Source organism: Gopherus flavomarginatus, chromosome 9 (assembly GCF_025201925.1).
Source record: "Gopherus flavomarginatus isolate rGopFla2 chromosome 9, rGopFla2.mat.asm, whole genome shotgun sequence".
NCBI classification, from domain to species: Eukaryota; Metazoa; Chordata; order Testudines; family Testudinidae; genus Gopherus; species Gopherus flavomarginatus.
This window is the reverse complement of record NC_066625.1, coordinates 12099240-12122380: the sequence shown is the minus strand read 5'-3', so window position 1 is coordinate 12122380 and position 23141 is coordinate 12099240. Positions and strand designations below refer to the sequence as shown.

Sequence of the window (23141 nt, the reverse complement as noted above, 5' to 3'; positions counted from 1 at the left end):
AGGTCTGACTATCAAAAGGAGGCAGCCAGACAACTCTCCAATACCAAATTCTACAGGCCACTTCCCTCAGATCCCACTGAGGAATACACTAAGAAACTACAGCATCTACTCAGGACACTCCCTACACTTACACCAGAAGAAATCAACATACCCCCAAAGCCCCGACCAGGGTTATTCTATCTACTGCCCAAGATCCACAAACCCGGAAATCCTGGACGCCCCATCATCTCGGGCATTGGCACTCTCACTGAAGGACTGTCTGGATATATGGACTCTCTACTCAGACCCTATGCCACCAGCACTCCCAGCTATCTCCGCGACACCACTGATTTCCTGAGGAAACTACAATACATTGGTGACCTCCCAGAAAACACCATCCTAGCCACCATGGATGTAGAGGCTCTCTACACAAACATCCCACACACAGATGGAATACAAGCTGTCAGGAACACTATCCCTGATGATGCCACAGCACAACTGGCTGCTGAGCTCTGTGCCTTTATACTTACACACAACTATTTCAAATTTGATGACAATATATATCTCCAGATCAGTGGCACTGCTATGGGCACCCGCATGGCCCCACAATATGCCAATATCTTCATGGCCGACCTGGAACAACGCTTCCTCAGCTCTCGTACACTCACATCCCTTCTCTATCTACGCTACATTGATGACATCTTCATCATTTGGACCCATGGGAAGGAGACTCTGGAAAAATTCCACCATGATTTCAACAGCTTCCACCCCACCATCAACCTCAGCCTGGACCAATCTACACGGGAGGTCCACTTTCTTGACACCACGGTGCAAATAAGTGATGGTCACATTAACACCACCCTATATCGAAAACCCACCGACCGCTATGCCTACCTTCATGCCTCCAGCTTCCATCCCGGGCACATCACACGATCCATTGTCTACAGCCAAGCACTGAGGTACAACCGCATCTGCTCTGACCCCTCAGACAGAGACCAACACCTACAAAATCTCCACCAAGCATTCTCAAAACTACAATACCCGCACGAGGAAATAAGGAAACAGATCAACAGAGCCAGACGTGTACCCAGAAGCCTCCTACTGCAAGACAAACCCAAGAGAGAAACCAACAGGACTCCACTGGCCATCACATACAGCCCCCAGCTAAAACCCCTCCAACGCATCATCAAGGATCTACAACCCATCCTGGACAATGATCCCACACTTTCACAGGCCTTGGGTGGCAGGCCAATACTTGCCCACAGACAACCAGCCAACCTGAAACATATTCTCACCAGTAACTGCACACCACACCATAATAACTCTAGCTCAGGAACCAATCCATGCAACAAACCTCGATGCCAACTCTGCCCACATATCTACACCAGCGACACCATCACAGGACCTAACCAGATCAGCCACACCATCACTGGTTCATTCACCTGCACATCCACCAATGTAATATACGCCACCATATGCCAACAATGCCCCTCTGCTATGTACATCGGCCAAACTGGACAGTCTCTACGGAAAAGGATAAATGGACACAAATCAGACATTAGGAATGGCAATATACAAAAACCTGTAGGAGAGCACTTCAACCTCCCTGGCCACACTATAGCAGACCTTAAGGTGGCCATCCTGCAGCAAAAAAACTTCAGGACCAGACTTCAAAGAGAAACTGCTGAGCTTCAGTTCATCTCCAAATTTGACACCATCAGCTCAGGATTGAACAAAGACTGTGAATGGCTTGCCAATTACAGAACCAGTTTCTCCTCTCTTGGTTTTCACACCTCAACTGCTAGAACAGGGCCTCATCCTCCCTGATTGAACTGATCTCGTTATCTCTAGCTTGCTTGCTAGCACACATATATACAACTGCCCCTGGATATTTCCATTGCATGCATCTGAGGAAGTGGGTATTCACCCACGAAAGCTCATGCTCCAAAACGTCTGTTAGTCTATAAGGTGCCACAGGATTCTTTGCTGCTTTTACAGATCCAGACTAACACGGCTACCCTCTGATACATGCAATTTCTCTTTATTCTTAGTTTTTATTGATTACTTATTCTTGTGAGTAAGACTATTCCTAAACCAACATATGTTCAGTCAGAGCTGCGTGGTTAAGTGAGGTTGGAATAAACAAGGTATTGTAATAATTGAGCAATATCAAGGTTGGACAAATCAACAAAAGGAAGAAACCGAGTTCAAGCATCCACATAGATAGTGGTGTCCTACCCTGTATGTTAATAGCAAACACTTGCTCACTTCCTTTAGTCCAGGACTTGAAGGGCTACCAACACAACTCCCCTTTAGCACATTCCCCAAAGGAGTCCTTAATGAAATGAGAAATAGTCAGGGAATTTGCAGCTGAGTTGACAATCTGCGGAGATACACTGGTATCAGAGAACTCTGAGCTTCCTAAATCAAAGTCTCCTTCTTTTCATCTGAGGCTTTGTACATAAAGAACTGTGAATGTAACAGTGGGGTTATGGTTTGGTGACATGGCTCGGCATGTTCTGCAAATTCACAACAGCACGAGGGAAAATAGAAGCAGGCATCAAAAGCTGCTTTTTAAACACAGCCACTTCATGTGCTCTGTAATGAGGTCTTTGTATTCCCCAAACTCGCCATCCTGGAGTCATCTCCTTTCCTCTCACAAGTGAACCGATCACACAAACTCCAACTGAAAACTATCTTTTAAAAAACCAAGTTTGCAGTGAATTTAGTGTTGATGAAAAGTGCTAGGTATCCACAGAAAAGAGAGCAGCCTGGGAAGCAACCACACAGGCTTCCTCACAGTGTCCCACCAATGACCCTCAACCCCGAGTAGGATTGAAGGCACCTCTCAGAAGCAGTCTGCCTTGTCTACTCACTGCTAATAAAAGCACTTTACACTTGGCATCTCTGCACTGCTTCCACCTAAAATGCCCCAAGCGCTGTGCATTTAATTAAGCTTCTCAACCCCCCACAAAATAAATGAATGGTATTTTTCTGCACCCTTTTTACAGAAGCGGAGAAAGATGGGTAGATTAAGTGATTAGCCCAAGGTCACAAAGGAAGTTAGTGGCATAGATGGGAATAGAAAGTATGCAGAACTAACACGTGCCAGACCTGGGTAGTCACAGAGTTTTACAGACTTAGGGTGACCACATTTCTCACAGGGAAAATGGGACACCGTGTAGGCTAGCCTGAGCTCGTCTGAGCCCTGCCTAACCCCCACGCAAGGCTGGGGCTGGCATCACTACTGCTCATCTGAGCCCTGCCTGCCCCGCGTGCGAGGCTGGGGCTGGCATCGCTGCTCGCTCAAGCCCTGCCTTCCCTTCCTTGTGCAAGATTAGCATCACCACTCGCCCCCTTCATGTTCCTCTGCATCCGGCTTTTTTGATAAAAATGGGCATTTGTCCTGTTTGCTCCTGCCAATGGATCAAGTTGGCACGAGCAAATGGGACAAATGCCCTCTTTTGCCAAAAAGAAAGAAAGAATGAAAGAACAGCCAGAATACGGCTTAAATAGGGACTGTCCCAGCCAAAACAGGATGTATGGTCACCCTATACAGAGCACCCCGCTCAAGCACAATATTGAATAGATACAGACACCATTCTCTGCTGAGACAGCTAGACAAAGTACCAGGTAGATACAGTAATGGTGGTGGCTTGCATGTGGTGAACTAGATTGTGACCATATTTTCACATAGGAATAAAGACCAGTTGGCAGGAAAAGTGTTTTGTTTTGATTTAGAGCACTCACCAGGACAGACTATGCTTCTTTCAAACTTATAATTGACATGATGGCAGCTCAGCTCCTGGGACTCCCTGGCCTCGCCTGCAGTCTTTGTTGTCGTCACAGGATCACAAGGGGTACATCTCACTTGGAGCGGAGGATGAGAGTCCCAGCTCGTGGAGATACACCTCTGACAGAGCTAGCACCCTACAAACAGAGTGTAGCTGCAGTGGCATAAGGTGCTAGCCACCCCAAGTGTATGCCTAGCATCTCAGGTGGGTACATACTTAGGGCAGCTATTCCCTCCTGCTGCTCTGCCTGTCGAGGCTACACTCTGTTTTTAGCATGCTAGTTTGATCAGAGCTAGCACCGGTATGTCTCCCCGAGCTGGGGATCATACCCCCAAAAGTCTCAAATGCCCCTGCACCTGTGCAGGTCCCCATGTCAGTTCCAGCTGCTCTGTTGTGACGTTCTCCCAACACCTGTTCATTCAGTATAACCTTCCACCCTGGGGAACAACAGCTACAGTTGCCTGTGATGCTCCCCAATCAGAATGCTCCCCACCTCTCCCATCATAGTCCATTTCATGAAAAAAGACATTTTCATGAGAAAATGGAGATGGGGGCGGCGGGGTGGGGGAGGGAGAATCAGACTTGTTCAAAGGACTGGCAGGTTGGTAATTAGGTTAATTACTGTTATGCCAGGAGCGGAGGAGACAGATGCTGAACAAGGCAGGGGTCCTTCAGCTGGACCAGCTGATGTCTGCAGTGCTCACTCGCACAGATGAGGCCAACGGGAGTGTCATGAATTGTGCTTGGATGGCTGCAGTCAGGCTGAGCAGAGAACATACAGGGACAACCTCAAGGCTGCCCAGTTTTTACTGGTTCCTCTGTTGAGAGAGAATCCAGCCTGAGGAGAGCATGGAGGGAGGGGACGAGCTCATGTTAACCACTTGGCAGAGCTGCTTGGCGAGGTCTCCAGATGCCCAAGGAAATCCATGATGCATTGACAATCCCATCTGTGAGCTTCTGCCATCATGGCCTGAATAAGCATGGGGCAGGGCACTTGGGAAAGCAACTCCGTGGCTAACAGCAAAGATTACAGAGCAAACACAGAGACAGAGCATGCTGAGTGACTCCACATTAACAACTTAGTTCTCACATCTCCTCCTGAAAATGGCTTTCAGCTTTTAAAGCCAAAGGCTGTGTAACTGGATCAGTACTTAAGCATGACGGCCATTTCCTACATGGAGAGACAAACCTGAATGTCTCCATTCTCCCCTGGATTACACCATAAAGTAAAAGGCAGGTCCTTCAGAAAACCTCACTCATCCCTGTCTCTTCTCAGTAGGCACAGACTCAGTCACTGAGACCTGGAAGAATTCTATGTCAACTATCACTGACTACCAGCCTCGTGGGGTTTCTCTCTACCCTCTGCCATGGTAAGGAGGGACGGGGAGGATACTCTTCACTGACTCCCTTAGACCAGACACTGTACCACATTGGAAGATGACTGGGCTTGTGGTTCCCCCCACTGAGCTCCTGAGAGCTCATGCTGAACGGGCTTTATTTCTGTTGGTTTCTCCTTTGGATTCTGCGACTCTTGAGGCGATCAGACTAGTTTAAAAAAATACGCACTGAAGACTCAGTCAGGAGGAAGGGAGATTATTTCAGGAAGAAACACATGCAGCCAGATTGAGATTGGGGCAGGAACTGGAGCACGCAGTGACTGGAGCAAGATGAAGACAGGGGCAAGAATTAAAACAGTGTACCAATGTGGAATGGAGGCAGATATAGGGGATGCTGCCTGGGTTTAAATACACTATTTACTCATAACCCCAACTGACTGGTTGCTATATCCTGTTTTAGAGCCGTTGATTTCGGAGACCACAAAAATTCCTGGCTGACCTTTGCTGCAATTCTAATGCAGCACATTTGGCATTAACGCATCACGCTCACACACAAATGGCTTGTGCCTCCTGGAGCGGAGGAGAAACTAAATCCTCAGAAACCACACAGGGAAATTGAAAAACTAAATATAAAAATAAAAGAACGTGTAATTAACAAGAATGAAGCGTTAATAGAGGCCTGCAATTTCCAATCAATCTCTCTCTGCCTGTCCTGCTCCACCGACGAGCACCACTGCTATTTTTGATTGTGTGTGCAAGAGTGCGAGACGGCTGCTGGAAGAACAGCACTCTATCAAAACTGTGACTTCTTTTCACTCTTGAGACTCACTCAGGAGAGAGGAGGAGGGGAAAGAGAGAGATACAAAAAGAAATGAACAGCTGGGGACATGCTATTGAAGGACACTTATTGGTGAGTTCAAAGTGGAGGTAATTGATCTTGCAAGCATGCTAAGCACATGTACACAGCCCCAGAGCTTCCACACCACTGACAGCTCACGTCCCCCACATCCACATGTAATGAACAAGCACAACATTCAGACAGGAAGGGCAGATGGGGAAAAACAATCCACTTATTACACTGCTCATCTTGAGACAAACAGTAATTATGGAGGGGCTCTAGCTAGTGCAATATAAAGGTTTTATTAGCACTCTCTGGAAATACACAGCTCACTCACGGCTTCTCCATTCAATACACACAAGTCCACATCTGCTATGAATCACATCTCCTATCTTACTATTGGTTATTTTAAAGTTTTAGATTGGTTTATGTTTTGGCTTTGTAACACGTGTGTCCCTGCAAAGGGACTATTTCAGTTCGCGTGGAATGTTGTACCCTGTGAAGGTAACAGAAACGAAAACAATCAATAAGACTTTACGTGAACTACCTAGGCTATCAACACTGTTCATCCTCCTGATGGAAATTTTCATCACACATGGGAAAATCCCTTTATTGCATGCACGATAGAATTCACATACATTCTGAGAGAGCAAAAGGGATGAGAATTTAGCATTAAGCACTACTGGGAAGGGGACTGACTCTGCTTACAGCTGTCAAATCTCTAAATAAATCAACCAGCCTTAAATGCTATAAGCAGTAAGCAAAGGAGGGGAAACTCTCCAAGAAGGGAGTTAGAGGGGCAAGGATTACCACAGACAGAACGGAAGTAAAGGTCAGCAAAACTAATTTCTGTTAAGCTACCTATAGCTGCTCCCTCTGCCCAGTCCTTAGCAGCACCGTAACAGCTACACTTCAACATTCCACATTTACAATTAGCATACAGCCTGTGTCTGTCTTTACCGACTGCCCCCTTCCATCACAGAGCCTCCAAAGTGAAGTGACTTTTATTCTTTCCTCCCTCTTCACTCTGCTTCAGTAAACAAAAGTAAACCACACGAGAAGGCAGCTTTAGCTCTTCAAATTGCCTTGAAGTTTTGTAGGACTGGCTGCTTTTTATGCATCTTCAAATCCCGTCCTTTAAATAACTACTTAAACAAGTGTGGTTCAAAGAAGTTGCTGGTTTTATATCACTCCATGAAACCCACTCCATTTGGACTTGAATAAAGGTTTTATTTGCAGAGAGCCCCCTGCCAGCCCCATGCTGTCTAGCATTCTTCTCATATGAAGTCACAATGCTCCCATTTTTATTTTCTCTCAAAAATCTTGGGGAGTCTCCTTTTAAACCCATAAAAGCTCCATCTCAGGGATGCTTCCCAATGAATCACTATGGGGAGCTGTGCTTGCTTATGATAAGTTTGGCAGCAAAGAACATCATAACTGAGAGGTGGAACCAGTTAGAGCTCCCCATCCTAGAGAATTAGACTGTGAGGATATGGGAAATAAGGGAGAAAATGAGAAACTGATAGGCTGATATTCACCAGATCAGGAACGTAAGTAACCTCACTGTGATAATGAAAAAAAGTAGAGAGATTTTAACTTGCTTGTCAACCAAATAGGGCCCAAATAATTAATACAAGGATTATTAGGTCATATGGTCTGGCCTTTTTTGAGCAAGCAGAGAACCTGAAACCATCAAGGTTTCTAAACACTGCCAGATTTCACACTGGAATATGGAAATTGTCATACTGGATCAGCCCAGTGGCCCATCTAGCCCAGAACCCCATCAGCAACAGTAGCCAGGGCCGGATGCTTCAGAAGAAGATGCCAGAAATGGTGCAGCAGACAATTCTGGAATAACCTACCCATTGGGGAAGTTTTGCCTAATCTCCTCAGTTAGGGAATGGCTTTATGCCCCGATGCAAAAGCGTTTATATATCCCTTTTTCTTACCCAATGTAAAGGCCGATGTTCTCATTTGGGCTGCACAAATGTCTAATGCTTTTCTAACTCTCATTGAGCTCTTGGCTTTAACAGCACCTCGTAGTAGTGCGTTCCACTGTGTAAGAAAGGATTTCCCTTCATCGGTTTTAAATGTACTGCCTTTCAGCTTCTTTTGATAGTCCCATGCTCTTACATAATACAGAAAGGGTAAATAAAGGCCCCCAATTTATCTTCGCTGTACCTTTCATTAGTGTGTGCGCCTCTCAGACCACTCTGACTCATCACTTCTCTAAACAATCCAAAAATCTTTTCAACCTCGCTTCATACCACGGCCTTTCTTTGCCTCTAACAATTTCCACTGCTGTTTTCTCCCTGTTCCCACTGCTTGTTTAGAATCTACCCCGTGAACAGGGTAAACAGCATGAGATATATATATGTGCTCAATTAAGCTATGGTGACCCACCCTTCAGCTTAATAAAAATTCAACTATGCTTACTCTTGGTCATTTAATATTTGTTTGTTTAGAAATAGGCATCAGCTCTAACAGATTTGTTATAAAGAAATTGATTAGTGCAGGAAAAATGAAGGCAGTAAGTAAACTCAGTGCAGCCTCTGTAGCTCTTGTTGAGCTGCCTGGCCTAGAGTTATGTTACAGGCACTTACGCAGAAAGCAAAGAATATGCATTACAAACGAAAGTATCTAATGAACCAGCTACAGTGATGGAATATGAAACTGCCAAGTAATCCAATGATTATAATGCATTACCTTCTGCAAAACCATCTGAAACTAAACTCCTGGTAAGGAGTCTGTACATGACTTTTCATAGCATTTAATTAAAAAGAGAGAGAGGGCTATGAGGTCTGAGATGCTCCAGCCTATGCATGCACACATCCAGGGGTTCTGAAAATCATTGTAACATCCTTCATCTTGATGAGCTCATCTGTTGTGTCTATAGGGATCTCCAATATGCATTGATAAAAAATTCATTGGAATTCAGTGTTCATTTTTGGACAGTCTTTTATTTCTCATAGCGAGTCATTCTGAATTAACACATTCACTGCTGCTCTAACACATACTTCAGCAGCCACTTTCTACATCATGAACTGATTGGAAAGTTACAGCATACAACCAGTGCGGCCAACCGCAACGGAGGAAAACTCTGCCTGGAAATACCTCACACATCATTCTGCTATGAAGGGGTTACATCCATTACAGTAGCTACTCTTGCATAGCTGACTCTTCAAGTTTCAATGAAAATTAAATGCCACCAGCTGTATTACTGAAAACGTGCTCTAAAGTTTACAGACAAGCTGCAGAACCTTGTAAAGTGTGAAGGGACTTGTTTGGTCCTAATTATATAGAACCTGCTCCATAAATTGCCTGAGTGAAATAAATACAAACAGTGTTTCCTGCCTTGTGACCTCTCCAGCTTAATGCAATGCACACAAACACCCACAGTCAGTTACAGCTCAGAGATTCTACAGCATAAACATACAACCCCACTGAGAAGCCATAATCAGGATCCAAGCCTTATTGTATATCTGGGCATCAGCAGCCTGTACTCACGCAGGAAAGAATTTGATGTATATATTTCGCTCTTAATCTGAACAATAGATTTGGGGATGCAACTGATTAAGACATGAGAAACATTCCAAGATTTTGTTGCGGGGCTTCTGTTGTCACAGGAATTTCAAATCTGCTCTTCTTATACAAAGGAAACCCATTCCTCACTTTTGGGACGTGAGGTACGACATGCAAGGGAAGTCTATAAATCAATCAACCGTTCTGTGAGACTGTTCTTGAAGATTGCCTCCTGAAAATGGTGGCGCTCTAAACTTCTCCTGCCATGTCTGGTGACATCCAATTTAGTTCTACGGAAATACTTGGGAATGAAGCCGTAAGTGAAGAAAGTAAAGCAAGATCAGTATTTAGCGATAAGCGTCTCTGCTCACTTGGTATTTTGCAACAACTGGCCAGTTTATTTTGGTACGGCATGAAGAAAAATTTAGAGGTAAATGAATGAGGACACTGGGTAGCTACAATTCAGGTGGGCAACATGCAATCTTTCCATACACCGCTTTGCTAATCCACTCAGCCCTGACCTGCCTGTAACATCTCTGCTAGTAAGCCATTGCCCTCTTTACAGAAAATGCTGTTAGTTGTACCAAATTATATGATGCTGGGTATAATGTGGCCAAAGACATTAGGAGCCAGGATGAGCCATATTCATTTAACTTATGACAAGGTACCTTTGAACACAGGATTCCAGAGGCATTAAGGTTATCACATTAATTCACTGCTCTGTCTTAGCTGCCAACTGTTCTCTGGAAGGGGTGAAGGTGTCCTCAGGGATTGGATGCATGTGAAGTGCCTTCCAACCAAGGAGAGTGGGACATGGCTGCTCCTTGGTTGTCCAAGGATAGTTTCTCCTACAAGATGCTTCTTCTTCCTAGAGGCAGAGTGTTCTCCTTCAACAGCTTCTCTTCCCCAGCTGGTCCAGGACAAAATCAGAAGCCGTGAAGCCAAGCATCGTACTGTTGCTAGGCCTTATTCTAGTTCCTACCCAGGTTCCTCACTTCTGTCTTCATTTTCACTGTTAATGGCTTGTGACTGGTGGGTTGTTTTGGAGCTCCAATGTATAATGACAGGAAAATATTAATCTCATGACCTAAAAAATAAGACTCGGGCCTGCACACACTGGCCTGAAGTCTGCTGAAGCTGAAACCTTGCAAGTTTTGCTTGCACATCTTCCTCCCTTACTGAATTTCTCCAGCATCCTCTCCCTTCCTGTAAACAAGACACATGCCCTCATGGGACCAACTGGGAGTGGATATGATTTTATGTGCTAAATGCAGTTGTCGTGGGTGGGGGAAAGTGCTCCCCTGCAAAACTCTGTGACCTCACGGGTCTGGCATGTGTTAGTGCTGTCTACTTTCTATAAGGGAGAAAGCGCTCCCACTTGCACTGTAAACATAGGCTGTTAACACCTGCTGTGATGGACAAGGTGCTATCACCAACACTGAGACACTAGGGGAGATGGGGGCTCCTTTTCATGATTTGTTTTTAATTATATCACTTCACGATTTAGAACAGAATGACAAAAAATAGCAGTAAGAGTCTTATGCACCATGCTAGGAGGAGCATGAAGATTAGGATGCAGAGGTTTTACTGTATGTGCAAATAAAACCCATGGTATTAAACCAGTGTAAGGGTGTAACTAAACTGTTTGATGCTTCTGACGACACACCTCGGCTATCTAATATAGCGACCCAAGACTGCTGCCTATGAGATAACAGTCTCATATGGAAAACAGTCTCATATGGAAAACAGCTTAGCCATATAGCCAGAGCATGATGGCACTTCCCATCACAGGGAATCAGAATGTTATATTACTTATTTGTCCTATAGATGTCATGGCACTTCCCAAAACCAAAGATGAGTCCCTGCCCCAGAGATTTCAATGTAAGACAAGACCAGAAGAGGAGATGACGACACAGGGGCAGGCACGAGGATGAAAAGCATAAGAAGGCTATGCCTTCGCATGGTGGAGTTCTGCATGCACCTCGTGTGCTATATCACTTTGAGTTTTCTTATAATACATTTATCTAGGCTTGCAAATGAGTGGCCTCCTTCCAGGTGCCCTCTCGGGACCTCAGGGCAGCCCCGCAAGAGGACCCTCTACTCAGTTTCCCTCCTGGGTAACCCAATGGACTCCACTTCAGGCACTTACAGTTTATTATAACAATCTTGTACAAAGAATCTACAACAAAAGTCCCAAACCATTGTCCCTACCACTCACGTGCATATAGTCCTCGTTCTCACTATGGCCTAGTGTCTTCTGTCATGGTTAGGCTCCTTATATGTCCTCTTCCGTTACTCTGCCAGGGCGGCAATCACCTCAGACCACCTTTCTGGGGTGCAATCCCACTCTTCCCAATAGGAATGCCCCCAGTTTCTGTGCTAGGAGAATCCTTTCCGGGGAGGATCACTCTCTCCCCAGTCCTTTTACTGGTCCTTGGGTGCAGCTCTTCAGCAAGAAGGTGGCTATGGGTGAGCCCCTCTCCTGCTCTCCCTTCCTTCAGTCCTCTGTGTTGCTTGGTTCCAGCTCACCAGCTTGGAACCAGCAGGCATCTCCCTCTGCTGATCCTCTTGCCTTCAGCCTTCTCCAGCCATCTGCCCCAGCTCTGTGGCTTGGAGATAGTAGCCAGCAGACCCCTCTTGCCGCTCTCCTGCCTTCAGCCTTCTTCCAGGAACCACATTCCGTCTCTGGCAGCTCTCATCTCCTGCCCCGCTCCTGTTTGACTTCTGACTGACCTTTTACAGCCCCCAGGTGCTGTCCCACCCTCTTACCCGGCACAACTGGGAGCACTTGGACCGGAACAGGAGAACTGAGCCTAGTTTCATTTAATGAGCCAGCTACTCTGTTACAAGGCTACAGTTTATAAGACTCCTTAAAGAAGTGACTTTTAGGACTGTAAGGAGGAAAGGATGCGATGAAGAGTGTGGTGTGGTGGAAGACCACATCAAACAATTTCCATTGGAAAGCACTACAAAATAACCTTCTACTAACCTAGAATGTATAAACAGCCCTCAGTGCCTATGTCTACTCCTCACCACTCCCTTCTTGCCAGAAAACTGCTCAGCCAGTTTAAACCAGCTAATTAAAAAATCCTCAGTACTCCGGCAGTTCATAAAGATTTGTAAAAGGGGAACAACATATACAGAAACTTACTTCTGTAGCTGGCTTTGGCAGCTGGTTTTACATTCCAACTAATCTTGGGTAAATAAATGGCACGTAAATGGCTTGTTGATTTCTGAACTAACAACCCTCTTGCTCATCTTCTGTAACTAAGATTTTCTTTCGTTGAGCTCTGACGCATTCAATGCTTTAGTAATTCCACATTGTCAGAATGTCCCTCGAGCACCGGATATTGCAACTAAACCCAGGAGAAAGCTCCACTTGAAACAATAGCCTGAAATGTTGGAGCAGATGAATGGATGAGACCCTGTCCTGGGTAACAGAATCATAGAATTGTAGAGCTGGAAGAGATGTTCAGGAGGTAATTTAGTCCTCTCCCCACACTGAGGCAGGATCAAGCATAAAGAGTAACCTGCTAAACACACATCCTTCTGGCCAAGTTAGAGGATATGAAGATGTGGCACACCTTTCTGATGGTAGAAAATGGTGAGTTCTGAGGCTAGGTTCCTGGAGCATCTATTCTCCTTCCCTTTAAACCAATGTAACTCTACTGACTTTGATTGAGAGCTGGTCTACATTGAAAACATACATTGGCATAGCTACGTCTCTCAAACCCATCCCCCTCACCGAGAGACCTAGCTTTGCTGACCTAACCCCTGGTGTAGACAGTGCTAAGCCGACGGAAGAATTTTTCCATCCACCTAGCTGTCACCTCCAGGGGAGGCAGATTAACCACAGAGAAGGGGCGAATTCTTCTGTCACTGTAATGAACAGTACTGCAGCTGCACTGCTATAGCATTTTAAGTGCAGACATAGCCTAAATTATTCCCAATTTACTCTGGTGTAAGTGAGAGGAAGAATTAGACCCAAAGTCTTCTCACAGAATTCTTTAAAAGGAGGAAGCATCTCCACTCTCATTGTATTCAAATACAGAAGGCGGTCAAAGAGGAACAGTCAAAGAGGAACTACTACTTGACATTTCTCAGCAATTAGAATGGAGAGAGCATTCTGGCATGCTGATCACGATTATCCCAAAGAGTCAGGTGGGGTACATGAATACAGGCCTACCTTAAAGAGCAAGCAGTCCCCTTGGTGCTCAGCATAAATGGAGGTGAGCCGGTACTGGTTCTCAGTAGTAATGTCAATCTGGTATCCTGTCAGCGTGTAGCACACTTTGCGAAACTCCTGGATCTTGGTCTGGAAAACCTCTTTCAGCCGTTGGTTTTTCAGTTCTGCACTCTCCACTTGCTTCTTCAGCTCTAGGAAAGGGAGGAGAGGGGAAAAAGTGTATCTTGGTATAAGTTACATTAGTACAAAATAGATCTTGCATTGTAATTAGGGTGCTGGCCAAGCCAAGTGAGATGAAAGGGTTAATTACTCAAGGAACAAGCAAACAAGGTATGAGAAGTCAGGAGCTGAGAGGCCCTCTCCCAGCTCAGGAAGGATGATATGGGGCTGAGCTTTAGGGTCATTTGAAAAAGATAACATGGGATCTGAGAGACAGACCATTTTTGTGGGGGTGGGGTGGGGTGGGAGTTCTTTGCTGGGTTTACCTTTTAGCTATGATCTACAAAAATTCAAAGATATCCCGGACTCTCCCCTCCTCTGTTCTTATTTCCTTTACCGATCCCAAGACAACGGTTTAAGTTTCGGAGAGGCAGGACAGTAGAAAAGCTGTTATTCTTTAGTCAGCTACAAACACAACTGTACAGAAATGTGTTTGGAGGAAGCCAGTAATAGGGGAAATCCTCTCCAGTGCACACCTGACTTGACTGTAAGTGCTTTGATCTCAAATTGTCAAACAGTCTAGCAATCCCTTAAGATTTGTGGAAGGGGGTTTTATTGTTACAAAATGCCTGAAGAACACCATTGTCTCTTCCAGTTTGCTGCCTTAACTGGACTAGTCTCTGGAAAAGAGGCCCATAGGGGCTGTCTGCCACTCACCCATGTATTTTAATACTCCAAATAGAGCTGCCAGCGCTGTGAATCCTTCAAGAGCATACATAACAATTACCAAGAATCTTTCACCAAAGGTGCCTTCTGAGTAACTAAACCTCAATTTATCCCCCATTAATTGCAGAGATTGGCTTTACTTAAATATACACTGGAGACGCTTCCCAAGTCAGCCTGTTGAATCAACACTGCAGTCCAGGGTTAAGAAAAGGCTCGTGCTTTTTAACAACAAACCAATAGACTCATTCAAAAATCTCCTGTCTTCTCTTTGACACTGATGTTCACAAATCACAGTTTAGGAAGAACCAAGGTGTACTCAAGGTTCACCTGAACCTCAGATCATCTGCAGACACCTCGTTGGGCTTCAGTGTCCCCTTATTTTCTACAGTGTTTCATTAAAGCATTTCATGTGGGCCGAAAGGGTCTACATTAGGACAACTCAGGAAAGTTAAAACAAACTAACATTTAAAGTTGATTAGTTAAACCAGGGCTTTGGAGCAGAGCCCAGAGCTGGAGCACGAAGCAGTTCCAGAGCAGTGGAGCTGCAGGTTTTTGCCTGGAGCTGAAGAGGAGCTGGAGCACAGCTCTAGAGCCCTGAGTTAAACTGCATTAAATCACTGTGTGGACACATTTATTCTGAATTAAAATGGCCTTAATTCAGTCTAGCTTCATTCAACTTAATTTAGAAGTGAATTAAGCTAAAGCAAAGGAAGGGCTGAACTACACCAAAAACTTACATCAGCATAGCTTCGTCTCTCAGGGGTGTGGATTCTTCACATCCCTGAGAGACGTAGCTATACCGACCTAGCCCCCGGTGTAGACAGTGCTAGGTAGAGGGAAGAATTCTTCTGTCAGCCTAACTACTGCCTCTCAGGGAGGTGGATTAACTATAGCAATGGGAAAACCCCTCCTGTTGCTGTCGCGAGCGTCACTGTAGCATTTTATGTGCAGACATAGCCTAAGTCCACTTTACTTCTGAGGGCATCCACACAGGATATAATGTGCTTACACTAATGCACTTTAATAATCACACTTTTTGTTACTTTGTCTTAACTTTTCTGCATGTTCCCATGTAGACGAGCCCTCAGACTCCACGTTATTTAATCCAACACCCCATGCCCCAACTGTACTTCAAATCTAACTGCCCAGGTGGGACATTTATTGTGAAAACTTATTCACTGAGGCACGGCTATGAAAGGAAACTACTGATCACGGAAGGGAGATAAAGCAAGTGAAGTACTACAAAACCCTGTTCACAAGCACAAGAGGCCCTCTTGCTGATACACTGCACCTGCTCGTGAACTTGAGAAGTCGGTGCATGCCTGACCACCCGCTCTTCCTTTTCTTCCACATTCATCTCTGGACGACATAAATCAGACCTTCATGGGATTGCTATTCTGCAGCTACAACCCTTCCCGTCATCTTTGTTGCTTCTAGCCCCTTGATTAATGGAGTAATCAGCCTCTGAAATCAAGAGGTTAATTGGCAGCTCTGACCTCAATATTCTCCCAGTCTTCATTCAGCTTTGCATTCCTACAACAGAACTGTTAAGGATAAAATCCTACATATGAAAGTAAAAATTCACTGACCCCACATTTCAGTGGTCATATTTCACCGCTGTCAAAGATGGCATTGGCATTAATACATCTCAGATAGCTGACGTGGATAAAATTAAAAATTTCTAACACACACAGGGACAGCCTTGGAGAAGTAAATATGCCTCTTTCCTGCAGATCTTAAAGTATGTCTTGGCTGTATTTTATAAAGTCGGGGGATGGACAGGACTCTAATTCATGAACTAGATAAATGGCTCTGTATACAACTGAGGTCCCTTGCTACTCACTGATATAATGAACAGTTAGGATCTTGGTCCCTTTTTGTCCTTTAAAATAATTTCTCATCATGATCATTATGCATGTGCAGTGTGCCCACTGGACTGCAGCCCTGCAAGCAGGGCACCTTATGGAAGAGGATTCCTTAGTGCAGAACTTGTGACCAGGAGTCTTGAGTGGGGTAGTCTTCAGGCACCATTTCTCTGCTACTTCATTTACATAATATGTCCAGTCTCATACACAGCATGATTTCAGCTAGGTAGGTACATCTCAGGTCTAACACAATATAGTAACAGACTTACATTTCTAGAGAGCAGTCTCCTTTTCTCCCCCGTCTAACCCTGCCTGTCAGACCCCTCCCTGCTGCTGTACTCTTCACAGCCTTGTTATGCTTTCAGATTTCTTCATTAGGTTTGGCTTATTATCACGTCTAAGGCCCCTGCCAAAGGGTTTTGTCTACAATAGGAAAATGACACATTGCTGATAATGTGTCAGCAACTGACACAGCAGCTGAATGTGGTTTAGCTGCAAGTGTAGACAAAGACAAAATGTGTTCAGCACTGTTTCAGAAATGGGGGTTAAAACCGGTTTGCCTTTTTTTACACTTGCAGCTAAATTACATTCAGCATCAGTTCAGCTGAGTTCACTGCTGCTAACTAATGTCAGCCATGACTTGCTTTCCAAAGTGGTGCCTCTTGCTTGGGTGATTCCCAAATTCATTCCGGATTGTGTTCAGTGCAGTATCTAAACATTTTCAGTTCTGGTTTTCCTCTCCCACCTTTGCATTTTATAGTAATAAAAATATTTGTTTGAAGGGTTGTCCCACAGGGCTCCCAATCCACATTTGCAATAGCTCCACCTTCCAGGTGATTCTCGGTCAGTAAAAGCCTTCTTTTTGGAAGGACGATACAGTGGTTAGGGTGTTAGCCTGGGACTTGGGAGACCCAGGTTGAATTTTCTGTTCTGCCACAAACTTCTTGTGTGACCCTGGGCAAGTCACTTAGCATTTCTAGGCCTCAGTTCCCCACCACTAAAACAGGGATAACAGCATCTCCTCTCCTCACCAGTGTGCTGTGAAGGGAAACACATTACATTCATTAACCATTCTGAGGTGCTCCAACTAAGGAGAGCCATATAAGCACTGAGAACAGATACCTGAGACTAAGCTCTTTGAGGCAAGGCCTGGCATTTTGTTCTGTGTTTGCACAGCACCTAACAAAACGGGGTCCTGGTCCATGACTAAGGCCGCTAGGAGCTTAATAAATAACAGATTTTACGAGGTTAATTAACCTCTTTTCTAATGTTTTCTGCCCCAAGTTAAGATGTTTACATAAAATACAGTTCATTGTATGCTTTGCTCCTGGGTTTAAGCCAATGGTGCACATATAATTCTTAGGCCTCGCTTCTACTGGGGATTTCAGCCACTGATGTCCCGCCAAATCCCTATCATAGGCAGGCAAAATTGCTTTAAGCCACAATTTGCACAAGAGATTCAAGACACAGTTCAAGAGAGGAGGCTACATTCAGGGCAGGGTGAAGTTGTATTAGTAGAACAGGGTTCAGATGACAGCATTACCACTGCCACCCACACTATCCACCACCGACAAGAACAGTGAATGGCTTGATTCTCTTGTGCTCCTTCACAACTTCTGGAGAACTACACTTAATTATATCTTTAAAAGACAGTGTTTGAAAACTCAAACCCCTATATTTGGAGCACTCATTACAGTCACTGTGTTTGAGTGCTGCATTTTTTAACGAAGTGGCAAGGAGGAGCTGCAGATGTGCTCTGCAGAGCTCTTGAATGGATATGGCACATTGGGTAGATGCACTTCATGCCCCAGAGTGGGGACAACAGGCCATCCTGTGCGGAAGTGCTCTGAGACAACAAGATAGCAAGAACATAAGGAAGGATATTTGATAGGACTAAGCCTTGCTTCTTTCTTCATTCAGGCACTGCAAACACCGTTTATTTTGGTTGGAGAAGACTAAGAGGAGGGAGGAAGAGTAAAGAGCGTGGGAACGAGTTATAAATTATACCGCAGGGAGTGCTTGGCATTCAAGGCAAACTCCGGGACAAAATCCAGCCTATATTGAAGGGGCAATGAAAAAAAACCCTCTATGAAAAATCACATTCATTTGTTAAGAAATCAATAGCTCCGAATTATTAACTTCCTCTTAATAATACCTCCTCTTCAAACTTCTTGCATTTTCAAACACTCACATCAACTTCAATGAATAATTCATACTATTTTGGGTAAATAAATAAATTATAGAGTGGGTATTTTCTGTCTTTCACATTGAAAATGTCACTGCTTTTTATTCCATTGCTTTTAATGCTCACGAAGTTTGAAAATGAGCCACAGATTCACCATGGAAATACTTAGGCTCTGGCTTCAGACCCAGATTAGAGGAGTTCAGTTAGGTCAGTCTCCAATTGTTGGGGGTGGTTGTCGTTAATGGACGAGCGTTCTTCTGTTGTCATGGTGTGGCTACACTAGAGATTTTGCAGGGCGCAACTGCGTCAATGTCAGCTCTCTACGGCAGACATGGCCTCAGGCTCTGCTGTGGAGCTGCCTATAGACCCCACCCTAAAGAGCACACAGGTATCCTAGAAACTGGAGAACAGCAAGAAAGGCACCAGGATGGATCTAAACAGCTGCTTTGAAATGCCTGAACTCCACACATTAACTCTGCTTAAGGTTACACTGCTCTGTTTCTGAGTGTATGGGGTCACTCATTCTAACAGGCTAACTGCAAAACGCATCTCACTCAACACCACACCCTTCCCTCCTTCTAGGGGCAGGGGTGGGCAAACTACAGCCCAGGGGCCATGTCTGGTCCATCAGACCTTTTAATCCAGCCCTTGAGCTCCTGCGGGGCAGTGGGGTTAGGAGCTTGCTCCACTCTGTGCCTGCTGCAGCTCCCAGAAGCAGCGGCACGTTCCCCCTCCAGCTCCTACACATAGAGGCAGCCACAGGGCTCCACATGCTGCCCCTGCCCCAAGCGCCAGCTCTACAGCTCTCATTGGTTTGGAACTGTGGCCAATGGGACCTGCAGGGGTGGCACCTGGGGACGGGGTGGTGCGCAGAGCCGCCATGCCTCCGCGTAGCAGCCGGAGGGGGGGACATACCGCTGCTTACGGGAGCTGCTTGAGGTATGCGCCACCCAGAGCCTGCACCCTTGCCCTCCTCCCGCACCCCAACCCGCTGCCCCAGTCCTGATCCCCCACCCACCCTCTGAATCCCTTGGTCTCAGCCCAGAGCACCCTCCTGCAACTCTCATCCCTAGTTGGAGCCCTCAACACTCCACACCCCCCAATCCCCTGCCTCAGCCCGGAGCCCCCTCCCGCACCCTGAACTCCTCATTTCTGGCCCCACCCTGGAACCCACACACCCATCCCAGAGCTTGTACCCTCTCCCACCCCCCAACCCTGTTCCTCAGCCCAGGGCTCCCTCCCATACTCCGAACCCCTCTGCTCCATCCCCAGCCCGCAGCCCCTTCCTGCACCCCAAACCCTATCCCAGAGCCCACACCCCCAGCGGGAGCTCTCACTGCTTCCTGCATCCCATCCCCCAATTTCGTGAGCATTCATGGCCTGCCATACAATTTCCATACCCAGACATGGCCCTCAGGCCAAAAAGTTTGCCCACTTCTGCTGTAGGCCATTAAACCACTCCATTTGCAAGACTGCATTAAGGATGGGTTGCTAATGTCACTATGAGTGATGCTTAGTTCTTACCAATCCTGTTCTATGTTAAACACGGACTAGTTAGTTTCATATTTCTAGAAATAGAGAAGTGGAAGTCAGCACCATCTCGGTTTCACAGGGTCTGGGATCAGATGCGGAGGCACTATTCTCTTGGCTCCAAGAAGCAAGACTGCACCAGCTTTTTCCTCTATCACTTACCCAGACTGCCTCTATGTATTTCCATACTGAGTTTGCAAAGCTGCTGCTGAGTTACCCCAATATTCCTCACTCTTATCTACCTAGACTCCTCTGCTCCTACTTTTAACGCTCTGCCACCCTCTTGTGCTGCTCCATGTACCTGGATCCCTTAGAGTCATTTCCTTTGTTTAAACCTTGGGCTGAAACCTTTGTCAGCTGTAGTTTATGATGGACATGCTCTGTAAAGAGTTTGTGATACTGTGTGAAGGACACCATATAAAAACTAAATTGCACTGCATTAAATAAAGGCTAATAGGAGAGGAGCAGAGTATTTTCTGATCCAGGCAAGTTTATGATCATAGCTCTCTAGAAATAAAATTTGCTAGATTTTATGGGACTGTTTGCACTCAGGGGTAGGGTGAAATGGGAGAGGAAGAACATGCAATCTGAATGGCATAGCCGTTCCAGACCATGCTTATATCTGTCTACAACTACATGGTCTAGTGGATTTGATTTAGGCTTTGGAAACTTGCAATTTGTAACATTACAACCATGAATTATAACTTTTCTTAGCGGTAAAAGAAAGTTTTAAACTAAACAGGCGGCACTGGCTGCTCACTTCCACCAGAGCAGCTATCGAGTCCTAAATGGTATTTATTTTATCCGTCAACATTAGCTTATTTTTAAACGGCATATACTATATGGCTCAGCCTCCACCTCCCTTTGTGTACTGCCCCCACAATCTCCAGCCACAACTGAGCCTTTCACATAACTTTGGGAAGAATTTTCAAAGATAGCATTTATTAACTAAGTATCTCTACTCCCACGGGTGGCCTGAATACTAACTCTCAGGTGTTCGGTGGTTTTTTGTGTGTTTTCCTTACCAATATACATGAGGACTTCAAACTCCATTTCCAGCTGCAGAGATCATAGAGGTTTAAAGACTCTTTGCAAATGGAGTTCTACCTATGCAGAAGAATTACATCCGATCGAATGGCTACTGCAAGGGTTCTGAGGATCGTGATCACCTTGCCCTTCCCATATGATTATCTGGGAAGGGGCAGAGCGTGTCACAGTAGGGAAAAAGCTAACGACCAGCAGGCTACCATGGTCAGCGCAGGGAAGGGAGCCTGCTCAGCTTGTCAGCCAATTCATAAAGGTCTGACAGCAGATTCAGACCAAACCTCCTCTCCCAAATTAATACCGCACTGACGTGGCTCCATATGACAGGTATGGAGGAGTCATCAGCCTACTGTGCTCTGCAGAGGAGTTAAGCAATAATGGGGGCTAGACAGCCCTTCTCTCCCCCTTCCAGTTGCCGGGGGAGAGTCCCTGCAAGCTCCTGGACTGTGCAGAGTAGACATTGTCCCTGCAAAGTCTAATGTATGAAGTCTCTGCTTCCCCTGGTCAGCTGCAGCATGTTGCACAATACTCTAGAATCACTTTCATCCCATCTTGCTCTTCAAGGCCCTACAGAACCTTGCTGCACTCGACATCTCTATTCCCTTTTGCTCTGGCTCCCTCACGTGCACCTTTCGTTCTCCTTCCATCTTCTTGCCTTGCTGCTCTCTTTGCTTCTCTTCTGATTTTCCAGCATGGATAGAGGGGGCATTTCATGCACAGGAGACAGAAAGAAAAGCAGCACCTACCTCTTTTCCAACCCACCAGGCAGCAGTTTCCTAAACACAAACCTCACCTCTACAGTAATTAATATATTAAAATTGCGTGCACGTGCACATGCACACCCTAGACACAAGAGGGTACGAAATGGTAGAAGTGTTTTATAAGCAAGAGGTTACATTTATCCCACTAGTTAGAAGTGTGAATCAGGGAATGAGTAATGCAGGTCACCCTAAGCAAGTCACAATACAACCTTTTTAGCCATCCAAGGCAACAAATATAGAGCATGTACCAGATACATTACAGACCATCTATGTCAGAGTAATACAGAGATTTTTTAAAAACAAAACCATTGAGACTAGTTCTTGGGCTACAGTCCCAGATAATATGAATCGAGAGCACACAGGTGTGAATTCTACATTTGGGCAGAGAAGGGGAAATCATGTCTTCAGTTGGCTATTTTACAGAAAAAGACAGTGGTTCTGAGATTGTGGGGACCACTTCCCCACAGTAATTACACGTTACATTGCAGAACCACATTAGAGTCCTTTGATCTCCTCCCCTACACTCTATCTACCCACTAACTCATTTCTACTGGGACACTACTATTATTACTACTGCCACCAACACTTAAAGCCTCTGATGTGCATCAAACAGCAGCTATTTCAAAAGATACACTAGACCTGAAATATTTGTTTCTTCTCTCCTCCAAAACGAGGAATTTCCCCCAGGGATTACACACTCATCCAAGCTGCAGGGTGAACAATAGCCAATCCTGCACCAGAGGCATGTTTAAAGTTCACTGCTTCATCACTTATCAGGGTTAGGGATGGGAGCTTGATGCCATTGAAAAGGAGCAATTTCTAGCTTCCCACAGGGACAAAGAACTTTTACTTTTACTCCAGAAAGTTCCCCAGATACTCGACGTTAAAATTCTGACATTGTTATTTATGGATAGGTTATTTTAGATCATTTTAATAGGTTTCTAAATTGTGTAAATTATAATCTCTCCCTTTCTCTCAATACCCCCCACCCCCAGGTCTTTATGGTTGGACTCTATGATACTAAGGTAGCCCATCTGTATATGCAGAGGGATATAAAAATAGTACCAAACCCAAACATTTACAACTCTCTAAGCCCAGAAATCTAAAACAACTTTTCTGGAAAATATGTGGCATACACAGAACACATGTTGGGGTTGGGTGGAATAAAGGTGTTATTGGCTCTCACTTGGGATGCAGCTAGCAAAAACTCAGGTT

General features: G+C 45.3%; 1 protein-coding gene across 2 annotated transcripts in view; it reads right to left on the bottom strand.

Annotated features, from left to right (window-relative positions):
* The window catches only part of MAD1L1 (mitotic arrest deficient 1 like 1), a 543068-nt gene that overhangs the window by 109949 nt on the left and 409978 nt on the right, over nucleotides 1-23141 (bottom strand). For both annotated transcript variants that reach the window (XM_050966318.1, XM_050966316.1), the window contains exon 17: nucleotides 13657-13847. In XM_050966318.1, the coding sequence (XP_050822275.1) occupies nucleotides 13657-13847 (191 nt within the window). The remainder of the gene's footprint in view (nucleotides 1-13656; nucleotides 13848-23141) is intronic.